Source organism: Setaria viridis, chromosome 5 (genome assembly GCF_005286985.2).
Source record: "Setaria viridis chromosome 5, Setaria_viridis_v4.0, whole genome shotgun sequence".
Taxonomy (NCBI): Eukaryota; Viridiplantae; Streptophyta; class Magnoliopsida; order Poales; family Poaceae; genus Setaria; species Setaria viridis.
This window is the reverse complement of record NC_048267.2, coordinates 36,611,232-36,623,104: the sequence shown is the minus strand read 5'-3', so window position 1 is coordinate 36,623,104 and position 11,873 is coordinate 36,611,232. Positions and strand designations below refer to the sequence as shown.

Genomic DNA, 11,873 nt, shown 5'->3' with positions numbered 1-11,873 from the left:
GCTTGTTTTCTTCTGAATGGCGGGGTGTCATATATCACGCCGCATGTTTTGTTTACAAAGGCAGTAAGGCTACCATTTCTGTTGGTGTGGCCTGGGGCCGTGGCCCTGCACCATGAAGGGTCTACCACGTTGGCACCCCCTGTTCTTGCTTCTTGGTTCCTCTGATTCCTGACCTTGCATTGGTACCAGCTACTACCCCTATGGATTGCTAGTCTCCAGTGATGTCACTGCCCCTTGAATCGGGGGTCATAGGTGCACATTGAGCAGCCACAACTGCACAGTACGGACAACAAAGTCGCTATAATTTGTCGTCTGTCATGCCTTGATACCATGTTGGATCTTGATCGAGGAACGGCAGGACCATCCACCACACCACTCATCTACTATAATGAAACGGCAGAGCACCTGCCAACTATTGCTCAAAAAAAAAAACTAGTAATCCACCACTGTACCACCGCTACGTTCATGGCCGGCGCTGCATTGCTGGTGGTGTTGGGCGTTGGCGACAAACGATGTTGTCTGGTGCGCTCGAGGCAGCAGTTTATCAAACATTATTATGATTTACGATCTTACCGCAGGATTAACCTTAATCCGCGCAGTGTCTACCAGTTTGCTGCCAGGCCAGGCGTCCACCCCTTCGTCTTCCCCGTCCCCGGCCGCACCCGCCCCATCCACCTGTGGCCCAAGCCAGGCAGACCATGTGCTGCACCGGGAAAAACGGAAAGATTTTTCCACGCCGAGCTAACATATCCCCGGCCGATATGATTCCCGGTAACTATCGCAGGCCGGAGCCGAGCTGGGGATTTAGCCATTGACGTACACCCGGTGTGGATGGATCATCATGATCCAAGCCGAGACCAGACCACCGCCCTCAACTGCGTCCCCCGTACAGTGCCTCTGGCTCTCTCCACCCCTTGCAGTGCTGCAGCACCGCAAAGCTAGCGACCAGGGCCTTATTTAGTTCCCGGAAGCGGCAAAGTTTACATTTTGCCATAAATACGTAACTGTAGCATTTCGTTTGTATTTGTGAATTATTATCCAAATATTAACTAATTAGGCTTAAAAGATTCGTTTCGTAAAGTACAACAAAACTGTGTAATTATTTTTTTGATTTCGTCTACATTTAGTACTCTATGCATGATCGTAAGTTTGATGTGATGGGGAATCTTCTTTTTACATAATGCCAAAGTTGAAAAAAAGGGGTAACTAAACAAGGCCCGAGTTTACATGTGCCAATCTTACACCTCACGTCAGAGCCTTTGATTGCTCTTCTGGTTCTGGAAGCGATCGTTTATTCGTTTGACTGCTGGCGTGGCACCTACTCAGCTGGGGCCTCGCCGCATGGGAGTACCGGCACAGTGACACCGGTATTGATCATGCCATCGGAAACGCAGGACGGTCACTGTGCTCGGATCTACCATGCTATGCTGGGTTCAGGTTGCAGCTTTATTCACCGTCCCTGCAGTCATGGCGTTGCTTGAGCAATAACCACGAAATTGTGCCGTTATGCAATGGATAAGGACTGCAACGGCAACTTTAGGGGTGTCTGTTTTCAACCTCTTAAAATTTTAGTTTTTTAAAGGTAACTAAAATGGGATTAAAGAGACAAACACTCCTCCTAAAAGTAACAAAAAATTGTAGAAAGCTCAAAACTTTTAAGTCCCTTTACCCCCTCCTAAAACCTTCTAAAATCCACTTTTGACACGCCTGCCCCCCGCAGGCCCGCACCCTCCCCTGACTACTCCCACCCCCGACCATTCCCACCCGTACTCCCACAACCCGCCGCCGCCGCCGGGCACCTGAGGCAACGCCGACCCTCGAGCACTCGCCTCCGTGCCATCCGTGCGCACCGACGCCGGCCCCCCCGCTTCCCTGTTACCCAGCCATCCTCCTGCCGCAGCGTCGATTTTGGCCGCCGAAGCTCCCTCGCGCTGCCGCACAGGCCGGCCCCAGCGCCCCCGCTCCCCCGACGCCCCTGAAGCTCCACATGCCGAATCCGTCTCCCCCGAAGCTCCCCGCCGGATCCGCCCCCTCCCTCTCGTCCAACGCCGGCAGCCTCGGCTGATTCCGCGACGGGCGACGGCAGATTACAGTCTTGCGGATCTAGGCCAACCACGAGCCTGCCGTGCGCGGGGGTCCCATGGAGCGCAAGCAGCCGCCCCGACGTCGGCGGCGCGGCGGCGAACCAGAATAAGTGGCTGGTGGTGCTGGCGGCGAGGGAGCCCCGCGAGGCGGAGTGGGGAAGCATCGGACCATGGAGATGACAGGGCTGCCCACGCGCGACCTCCGCGTGCTGAACCCGGACCTCTCCTCCCCCTCCACCATCCTCATCCGCGAGCGCGCCGTCGTCGTCAACCTCAAGCACGTCAAGGCCATCGTCATGGTGGTGCAGTGAGCATGGTGGGAGGAGTTGAAGATGGGAGGGGCAACTGGTGGGAGGGTAGCATGGTTATTTTGTCACATCATTTATGCTTTTAGAAAGTTTTAGTCACTATAACCAAACAACAGTCTTTAGGAGGTGGACTAAAGTGGGACTAAAACTTTTTAATCACTAAAGGAAGTGGGAACCAAACAGGACTTTTCTCACTGCGTCCTGAGCGCCTGAACCTGAACCCAGCTTCCCTAGCCACATTCATGGCGACACAGGCCGGCCCTTGGAGCTGCTAGGCGCGTGCAGCCCCCCGTCTGTACCTGGACGGTGCAGAATAATCTCGTGCGTAACACAAAGATGTAGACCATTACTGCTCCTAATCAACTCCAGCTACAGAACTTTGGTTCGAACGTACGTCCTAACCATTTCGTGCTTCGCTCCTTGATCCACGCTTGCTCCCAGCAAAAGCAACCTCTGATCGGACATCAATGCCGCTAATCAAGTGGCGTCAGGTCCACATGCCACGTAGGTGCGAGACCGGCCGGTCACCCGGCCCTCATGTCCGACTCAGCTCACCCACACACCCACAGCTCCTGAGCTGGCACGTCCCACTTTACCAGGCTATAAAACGCGAGCTCCCCGCTGCATCAGTCACACACCCTGCCATGATCATTCATCTCCTGCTCACCCCCCACTCCCGCAAGCAGTTAGAAACTTAGAACTCGGCTACACGATCTTGTTCCATACACGTACATGGAGAGCAATAGCATGGCGCCGCAGCAGAGAGAAGACGACGTCATGGAGGTGCCGGAGATCGACGGCGACCTGCTCGTCGAGCTCCTGGACGCGTCCCTCGCCGCCGAGGACAACGCAGGCCAGGCGCTCGGCTTCGCGGCCGACGTCGACGGCGACTGCTGGATCGACAGCCAGGAGCCGAGCTGCGGCATCCACGCGCACCAGGACTGCGAGGACTGCGGCCTCGACGGCATCCTGTCCGACTTCGAGGAGTACGGGAGCGCGCGGGCGAGGCCGTCCCCGGCGCCGTACGCATTCTTCGGCGACGAGGACACCCTGGAGTGGGCGGAGACGACCGACGCCGGCATGGGCCCGTTCGCCGGCGGGTGCATGGGGGACTGGTACATGGACGGCATGGTCATGGCCATGGAGTGGGAGGAGGAGGAGGAGGGCGGCGAGGGGAGCGCCTTCTCGTTTGAGCCCTGCTACGGCGGCGGCGAGGCTGGCGCGGAGCAGGTGTACGGCAGCCCGTTGTGGGAGTGATCGAGCCGGTGAACTCGTGTGCAAGTGTCAGCGTTCAGTAGATGTGTGCTCAGTAGACGTGTGCCACAACTAACTGCCACCACTGCTAATCGTAGGCTAAAATCTTGTTGTTTCTATTTCTACCTCCGTGTTGCGAATTCGGCCCAGTCTGAATTTGCTGAAGAGAACTGGACTCGTGTGCCGTTCGTTTGTGCTATGTTTCAGGGGCTCAGAAGCCTGTAGACTGTAGTCGAAGTGCTTTCTGAGATTCAGGTGTGCCTGGCTGCCTGCAGTCAGTATCAGAGCTGTGTTCAGATGGTTTATGCTCTGTGTTTTTGGCACTTTTGCTGTGTTCAGAGAATGGGATGTTGTTTGGCACTATGGCTGTAGTTGAACGAAATCTCTGTTTGTGGTGGTCATTGCTCGAGCCTGAAAAGAGAAGAAGAGCCCAGGAGACAGAACAGAGGTCTTGGAGAATGTTGTATCTATGAGGTTCACTAGATTTTAGACATCCTGTTTTGTTGCTACAGGCTTGTGCCTTATTTGTATGTATATGCAGCTTCAAGACATATATGCTAAAAAAATTTCTGCTCTGCCTTATTCCGATTACTGTTCAGGAGCTTCAGGCAGAGAACAGCTGAAAACTACAGCTGAGCTGGAAGAGGAATAGGCTTAACCGAAAACTAACAAGGATTCCTGCTACTCCTGGTCTCCTGCTACGACATATGCAATGCAAGTATGCAATGAAAGGGCAGCACAGCTTGATCCACTCGACAAGGATTTCGCCGCCGCGCCAGTGATCACGCCGCCGTCTCGACTCGCGAAGTGATGCTTCCGTTCCATCGACAAGAACCAAAACCAACGGCAGCCGGAGAGGCGCCGACGGGATCGAGACGACGGCGCCGTGAAGAGAAGCGCAGCGAGAGGTTCACCCAAGCTGCGAAATGCTCGGCGGCTCCGGTGCTATGCGGCGGCGAGCCGGCGACCTTGGGGAGGCGCGGCGCGTCCATCCATCCAGCGTAGCCTCTCGTCGCTGGCGTCCTCCGCCGAAGCCTGTGAATACCTCGATGTGCTTAAGCCTGAAGGCGTTCGAGATCAGGGAAAAGGGGCGGATGAAGCCCATCGACGTCGGGCATCGGTCGACGGCGGCGGCGGCAGCCGGCAGGTGGGAGGGTGCCGTATCCAAATTAGCCCCTCGTTCGGATCGCGATTAATAATCGCGACCTTTCACAAAACCCCTAATTTGGATTGATCGTGATCCAAATATTTTCAGATAACCCCCCAATCTGGATGATGTGTTACATATAGGCCCCTACAAGCGCTTGATTCTTTCCTCGCGGCTTCGCTCGCTCTCCCGTGGCATGGCTTCCCGTCCGCCGTCGCTGCTGCAGGCGAAAAGCATTTTCTGGAGATCCACGACTTCCAAATTGCCATACTCGTACTCGCTTGAAATCGCCCCTTCCCCGCCCCTGGAAGTCGAGCCGCCAGATGTTGAGGGACTCCAACTCCGCCGCCGTCTGTCTTTGACCACACCATGGCCGTTTGTTTAGAATTGCGCCGAAGGCCGGAGCTGTGACCCGCTTCGATCAGAAATGTCAACTACAATAGTCCCGCTCTTTGTTCGAAGCACGACGCAGATTCAGTATTGCTGTAACTGTAAGATAAATTTTGCCTGACAACAAATGCAAGAAGAATGAAGAACTGTGAAGTTTCTCGTTTAAAAAAAAAAGGCTCTCAAGTTTCGTACATGACAGACTGAACAATAGCATTAAAACAAACAAGAATTTCACAGATCAAGCAAATGGTCGTGAGGAAAATGGCTGTGAAGAAGAGTTATTAGTACTCTTGACCAGATGGATGAATCAACGCTGCAGCATTGCCGGAGAACATTCAGTTTGTACACGGCAATTGTGCAAGAAGAGACCTTTGTTGCCGAAGTGAGTACACTCTTTCGACAATGCGGCTACTTCCCTTCTCGGTGCTTTGTCGCCGCTGTTAGTGTTTTGTACCGTGTTCAAGCCTGTTACAGGCTCGCCTAACCTGCTGAACTGCCTTCCTCAAGGGAAAAGGCATCCAGACATCTGCACTTGGGCACACCATTCATCTCATTTGCCGTTGATTTTCTGATTTTCTCATCTACTCATTTCAGTCCAGTTTTAGTATTCAACAAACGAAATTCAATTACATTGAACTTGCCAATATTAGGAGATCTGACCAAACAAGAAAGAAGATGACAGTAGAAAGAAAATCAAGAGCTATCCAGATTACCAGAGATGTAATGCTTCAAAAATGATTTACATGAAAGACTGAAAGTTCAGTTTTCCTGACGACTTTACCACAATTTGCACAGTAAAACAAATCCAAATTAAAGTACAAAGAATCAATGCACATGTCAATGGGAAAAAAGAATCATAAGAAGAAGCAGAAAAAGAAGAAAACATCCACAGAATCTGAAAAAAAGGAATCATGATGCAATGTTCCCTCCAGGTTAATAATGATAAGGCGGACTGCACAGCTGACACGGGACAGGCATGGGTGAGCTAGCTCATGAGCTCTTTCTCCGCGCGCACCGGGGGCGGCGGCCCGTGTTCAGAAGCGGCAGAGCCGGCTGACATCTTGAGGCTCTGCTGCTCGTAGACCTGCCGCAGCCTCTCGATCTCCTTCCTCAACGCCTCTTGATGAGCTGAAAAAAAAGTTTCTTCAGTCATGAGTGATGCTCGTTGAAGCATGATGAGATAACCCCCATAACGCCTCACTCTCAGTGGTTATGCATTATCAGCTCTCTGTGAATTATGAACTAGCACTGCTAGTTAAACTATACTTACTGCCTAGATAACCCAAGCAAAGCATTGCACTCACCATCCTTGAAGATCTTGTCCTGTGCAAGAGCTGCGATCCGCTGCTTGAGGTGGCTGTTGCCGACGGTCAGTATCGTCCGCTGCTGATCCAGAAATGCCACCCGAGGAGACAGCACGGACACCTCGTTCTGCAGAGCAATTCAACGATCGATTCACAAACTAGCAGAAGCAGAGCAAGCAAGCAACTCCGAGGAAAACTTCAGACACGCATCGTAGCTGCTGTCGAGAAAAGATCGTTCAATTTCATGGATGCTGAATTTTCCCCTCTGACAGTTTTCAGATTTTCCCTACTGCAGGTGTAGCTTAACTGCTTAAGACGTAATCAAGGTGAATCCAGTTGTTTGGAACAACCTGCCGATCATACGGCGACGGCAAAGCTAACAGAACCGGACAACACTCAGGAACCTCTGATCTGTACCTAGCTTGCGCCATGTGCAGCAATGAATAAACAAAGAAAAGCTCGACCCCATCGCTATTACATACGCATTGTTCAAGCATACTAGCCTGAATTGTTAAATGCGACTAGTAGCTAGTAAATACTGCAACTAACTAATACCGTTTGCGTGAGACACTCGGTAACCAAGGAACCAGATCCTGCGCGACGGCAAGGAGGCAAAGGCAAGGCTCGTGTTCTAATTCTACGGTTCTACCTACCAGCTCGATCGATCCGTGCACACGCGAGTCGATCCAGCACTCACTCACGCGCGCAGGGGTCAGGGACCACCGCAGCCATGCAGGGGCATGTGCACTTGGATCATGGCGCTACGTGGGGTTGGTACCCGGGGGCGAGAGGGTAAAGAAGGCATCGGCGTGCATGCACGGGAGGGAGGAGGGAGGGAGCGTTCCATGATCCGCCCCCCGGGTGCACGACAAGGCCGGCACGGCCTCCACACGCACATGGGCTCATCACTTGCGACGCTGTTGCTATTGCTGGACAGCCTGTGCCGCCGATCTATCTATCTATCTACCTTGCCTGCTGGCCTGGCTATGCATGTGCTGAAATGACACAGGTAGTCGCCTCCCAACTCCCAAGTTAACGTGTGTCCGTGAATTGTGACATCGTGTGATAGACAATAGGCGCGGGTGCATCAAAGCTCCATACTGCGTTGTGCAGAGAAGGGAACAAATTTTTTTTTAATCATGAAATTCAGCTCTTCCTTCATGTAAAGAAAAAAGGTTTCAGGGCGCCATGCCGCCATTGTGTTCCTGAGCATGCATGCAAACGCATCATGCACGTCGCGTCTAAATCGATCGAGTGCGTTTGCGCATGTAATTTCCTGCGCAATTTTGCTATTGCGGCCATGTGCAGTGCTTTCCACGCTTGCACTAGTTTTGTACGCTGCTCTTCGCATCAAGTCAGGACAGAATGTAGGCAAGATCTATAGGGATCGGTGAAGCATGTCAATTTTACTACCAAGTTCCGGTCCCATTCCTAGCTAGTATAACTGATCGACAGATCGAGGTCCATTTCGAGTAACTGGCGAGTATCTTACGATTCACATGCGGCAGGTGGCAGCTTTTGACTAATGCATTTCGATATGAGATTAGCTTGACTATGTCTACGCTAGCTCTAAAGCTAGCACTATATTCTAGTGCATTTTGTGGTACAACTGCTTCGTTTATGATTGTGCAAGAATCGCAGAAATTGTGTATATTGATGTGATTCTGTATACCTGCAGGGTTGTGACGCTGCGCTCGAGCTCGGAGATGTACTGCAGCTTCCTCACCCGCGACCTCTGAGCCGACTGCCGATTGGCCAGGATCCTAGCAGCATCGCCGGGCAAGCGTTTCGATCGATCAGGCCACAGATCAAGCTGGGTTTGCTTGCAGAATGCATGGTTGTTCGCGCACAGGGCTCACCTCTTCACCCTCTTGGGGTCCCGGATCAGCTCCGTGGAGGCGGCGGCGGCCTGCCCCGTCGCCAGCGCCTGCGCGTCCGAGGCTTCGTTCCGCTCGTCATCGCAGCCATTGCTGCCGCCGCCCGCCGGAGCACCGCCGCCACGCTTTTCGCCGTCGCTGTCGCTGCTGCCGCCGTTGTCGGACCCCGGCGCGGACGACGACACGCCGCCGCCGGCCTCGTCGGGGAACATGGACATGAGCTGATCGTCGTCGAGGCGGTCGAACTCGCCCGCCGCGCCGTCCGCGGGCGCCACCTCGACGAAGGCCACCGAGTCGCTGAGCGACCTCCGGTGCGCGCCCCGCCGCGACGCCGCGAACTCGGCGAAGTCGTCAGCCCACGCCGCCGCCCCGTGGTGGCCCCCCTCCGGCCAGTGGTGCACCGCGGCCGGGATCCGGGGTGGCAGCTGCGCCATGCGTGCTGCGCGCGACACGGCCGCCGCCGCCTGATCCGCAGACGACGACCCCGCGCTAGCTAGTTCGCTCGCAATGAGCACGCCGGCCAGTGAATTCCCAGCTCCGGTATTAGCTTACGCCGCCGCCAGTGCGCGCTCGCTCTTCGGCTCTTGCGATGGGCGCCGGCGCCTGGAGTTTTGTTTTATAGTGGTGCAGTGGCTAGCAGCTAGCTACCCCCCCCCCCCCCCCCCCCCCCCCCACACACACACACACACACACACCACCGTCCTGGCCCCCCCGGGTAGCTTGTGCCGGGGCGAGGGGATGGAGACGGGTGGGAATTGGAATTGGAGGGTCACATGGGACGAGACTTTTGGAACATGAGGACAGCCTGCGCCAGCTAGCTCTCCGGCCTCCGGCTCCTCCTCTCCTCTAGCTAGCGAGCGATGGGAGGGGATCCATAGCCTTCTACGCGTAGCGCGGGCGGGCGGGAAGGCGTTGGTGGGGGTCGGCGGGTTCAAGTGGCAGTGAAAGCCGAAAAGGGGCAGGCGCCGAGGCAGTTATGTAGGTGGGCAGGGAATCCCCCGTCCACGTGCCGCTGTCCGCCCGCCGCACCCGGATCCCTGCGCCCGCCCGGCGGCGGATCCGCGGGCGGGCGCGGCGAGACCGGTCGAGGCCTCGAGGGCGCTTGAAATGGATGGTCTGGCCGTCGTTGTCGCCCGGAAACGGCCGCGTCCCGCTCCCTGCCGCGCCAACGGCCGCGGTGCTCGGCACGGGACAGGGGGATCGCGATGCCGCCGGCACGTACTTGAGACCGGGCGATTAATAGGCGTCTCCTCGGGGACGATTAGGCGATTCAGGGAGAGTGATCGATTTGATTGCACGTCGTTGTTGATCACATGCCGGGACACGTGCTTCGTTTTCATTCAGGGCGTCACGAGACAGGGTCCGCGCGCCGTGGACCACGTACCAATGGACGATAGAGTGATGATCTGCTTGATTTGTTTGGTGGCAGCGACTGGTGAGCAGCCCGGGGTCGCCGAGATGCCTTGCAGGTAGAAGAAGTCGCCGAGATGCATGGTCGCCGAGGTTGGGAGGGCGGCGCCGCGCGTGGCGCGCTCGCGTCGTGTCCTTCTGGTTCGTGCTGGTGCTGCGGGTTGCGCGCGGCGGCGCGGATGGACCGTGTCAGAGATCGACGGAATAAACAACGAAACGGACCGTCTCGTGGGCAGCTTTCAGCTTTGCGCCGGAAAGAAACCACTGCGCTACGCGCGTATCTTCTCGTCAGACAGGAGCATGTTTGCAAATCCCCTCGGGATCAGAGATCTAACCGCGTCCGCGTAATTCCTTTCTTGCCTGCTCGGGAATCTTCTGCGCATCAAGCTACTACGTCGAGATAAATTGGTCTCAGAAGTCTGAAGGTCTTTGGGTACGGGTGCTGTGCTGCATAAGTGACAGTAATTTTTAGCTTTGGCACATGGCTTGCGCTGATAAAATGCGAAAAACGAAACGACAGAAGTATTGCCGACGAAGGCCCACCGGGGTGCTGCCCTAAAAAAAGGCCCAGGGTCTGTCTTCATGCAACTCTTTTATTGACCAAATCGGACGTAAATCGGCCTGATAACAGATACGGACGGGCCATGGTAGCAGTCCATGCGCCCATGCCACACCTGCATCGACAAAAGTCCCCGCGGGCCGATTTTATCCTGCCGTGCTACCTCTTCTTTTTTTTTTTTCCCTCGTGCCCATTTTTTCCCTTGCAGGTTTCTTTCCACATACCACACTCGGCTTTGAGCCCTTGATAGCATATTCCCATAGAGAACTAGTAGTACTATATAATTTTGTGAAAACCTGTTTATGGGCGGATTTTGTGAAGCATTAGAGAACGAATAAACTTCTTCCTACTCTATCTTCACCATTTCTTCCTCCTTTTCCTCTCTTCTCCTCTTCTGGTTCCAATGGAAGTCTTTAGCAGCAGGGGATTAGAGCCCCCTTTAGAGTCGCCCTTGACATCTAGCAACCATCTCAAGGAGAGCGTTATACAGAGTGCATCAAAAGCTTACATAGTTACATCACTCGTGTGGGATGATCGAGTATCTTTAAAAAATCAGACAATGTTCGAGCGACTTGCTTCCGTACGTGGAGCCAACGAGTGAAGGTGCAGTATATTTGGAAAAAATTGCTCGCGGATATGCAAAGTGTTACGATCCTGAGAACTGCATGTCAGCTCGAATATTGATAGTACAACTGGAAAAATTTCCGAAGGTAGCAAAAGTTATTGGTGGGGATGATCATCAGAGTAGGGTTCAGCTATAACTTTAGATCCTAAAGAAGGTGGTTGTTTTACTTTGTGGTGTTTGTTTTTCTCATGTGCAGGTGAACACGTCCGAAGGTCTCTAGTCGAAGCTCAAGGAGGAAGCAATGGTCTAGGGGCGAGCCAAAGGTCAACCTCTCATGGGCCAAGCTCTAAGCAGAGATGACCGATCATGAAGGGCGTACATGACGTCTAATCAAGACGATCCAAAGTCTCTCAAGAAGGTCCCCCCGGGCGCGGCATGAATAGCATGATTCAGAAGAGAGAGCAAGTAGTGCACCTGATCTTGATCTTCGAGTAAAACATATAGAATGCAATAGATAAACACGATAAAAAAGGAAAGGGAAAGTTCTTCCTCCCTCCTATAAATAAGGCTCCACGCCTATGGAACATAAGCTGATATTTTTAGTAGCACAAGGCTTTTACAATGATTAAGTTCTTATCTAATTAATTAGGTCTACCTTCGATAATGTCTGGTTTTGTTTCACCCCGAAACCAAACGCAAAGTGAAGCTGGTTTGTTGGTGGATATCATGAAAAGTGCTCAGTGCTGCTAGATAGTACTCTGCTGTAAGGAACCGCCTTCACTACATCATTTATTCCGCTATCTTGAGGACAAGAGTATTGTTTTCTAGAGTTTCACTGTAAGGAACTGCCTTCACTATATCATTTATTCCGCTATCTTGAGGACGAAAGAGAATAATTTCAAAATGACAACTGGTGCCCTTTAGCTTTTGACTCGGAATCGATGAAAACCAGGTGGCCAGTTGGCTGGACCGAGT

At 53.6% G+C, this 11,873-nt stretch overlaps 2 protein-coding genes across 2 annotated transcripts; one reads left to right on the top strand and one right to left on the bottom strand.

Moving 5' to 3' along the window:
* Window positions 1–3,010: 3,010 nt before the first annotated feature.
* On the top strand, window positions 3,011–4,228 carry LOC117858704 (uncharacterized). Its single transcript, XM_034741830.2, has one exon. The coding sequence runs from the start codon at window positions 3,125–3,127 to the stop codon at window positions 3,647–3,649; it is 525 nt and encodes a 174-aa protein (XP_034597721.1). The 5' UTR covers window positions 3,011–3,124; the 3' UTR covers window positions 3,650–4,228.
* Window positions 4,229–5,884: 1,656 nt separating this feature from the next.
* Window positions 5,885–8,999, bottom strand: LOC117858703 (basic leucine zipper 6). The gene is made up of 4 exons (XM_034741829.2): window positions 8,347–8,999; window positions 8,160–8,250; window positions 6,488–6,614; window positions 5,885–6,311 (listed from the first exon to the last, which is right to left on the bottom strand). The coding sequence occupies exons 1-4, from the start codon at window positions 8,796–8,798 to the stop codon at window positions 6,169–6,171; spliced, it is 813 nt and encodes a 270-aa protein (XP_034597720.1). The 5' UTR covers window positions 8,799–8,999; the 3' UTR covers window positions 5,885–6,168.
* Between the last annotated feature and the right edge of the window lie 2,874 nt (window positions 9,000–11,873).

Bases quoted from the DNA above. Each gene is read 5' to 3' on its own strand.
- LOC117858704 (XM_034741830.2), top strand. From the start codon at position 3,125: ATGGAGAGCAATAGCATGGCGCCGCAGCAGAGAGAAGACGACGTCATG.
- LOC117858703 (XM_034741829.2), bottom strand. From the start codon at position 8,798: ATGGCGCAGCTGCCACCCCGGATCCCGGCCGCGGTGCACCACTGGCCG. The intron at 8,251-8,346 runs GTGAGCCCTGTG...CGATGCTGCTAG, and splicing joins GACCCCAAGAGGGTGAAGAG to GATCCTGGCCAATCGGCAGT. The intron at 6,312-6,487 runs GTGAGTGCAATG...CTTTTTTTTCAG, and splicing joins GGACAAGATCTTCAAGGATG to CTCATCAAGAGGCGTTGAGG.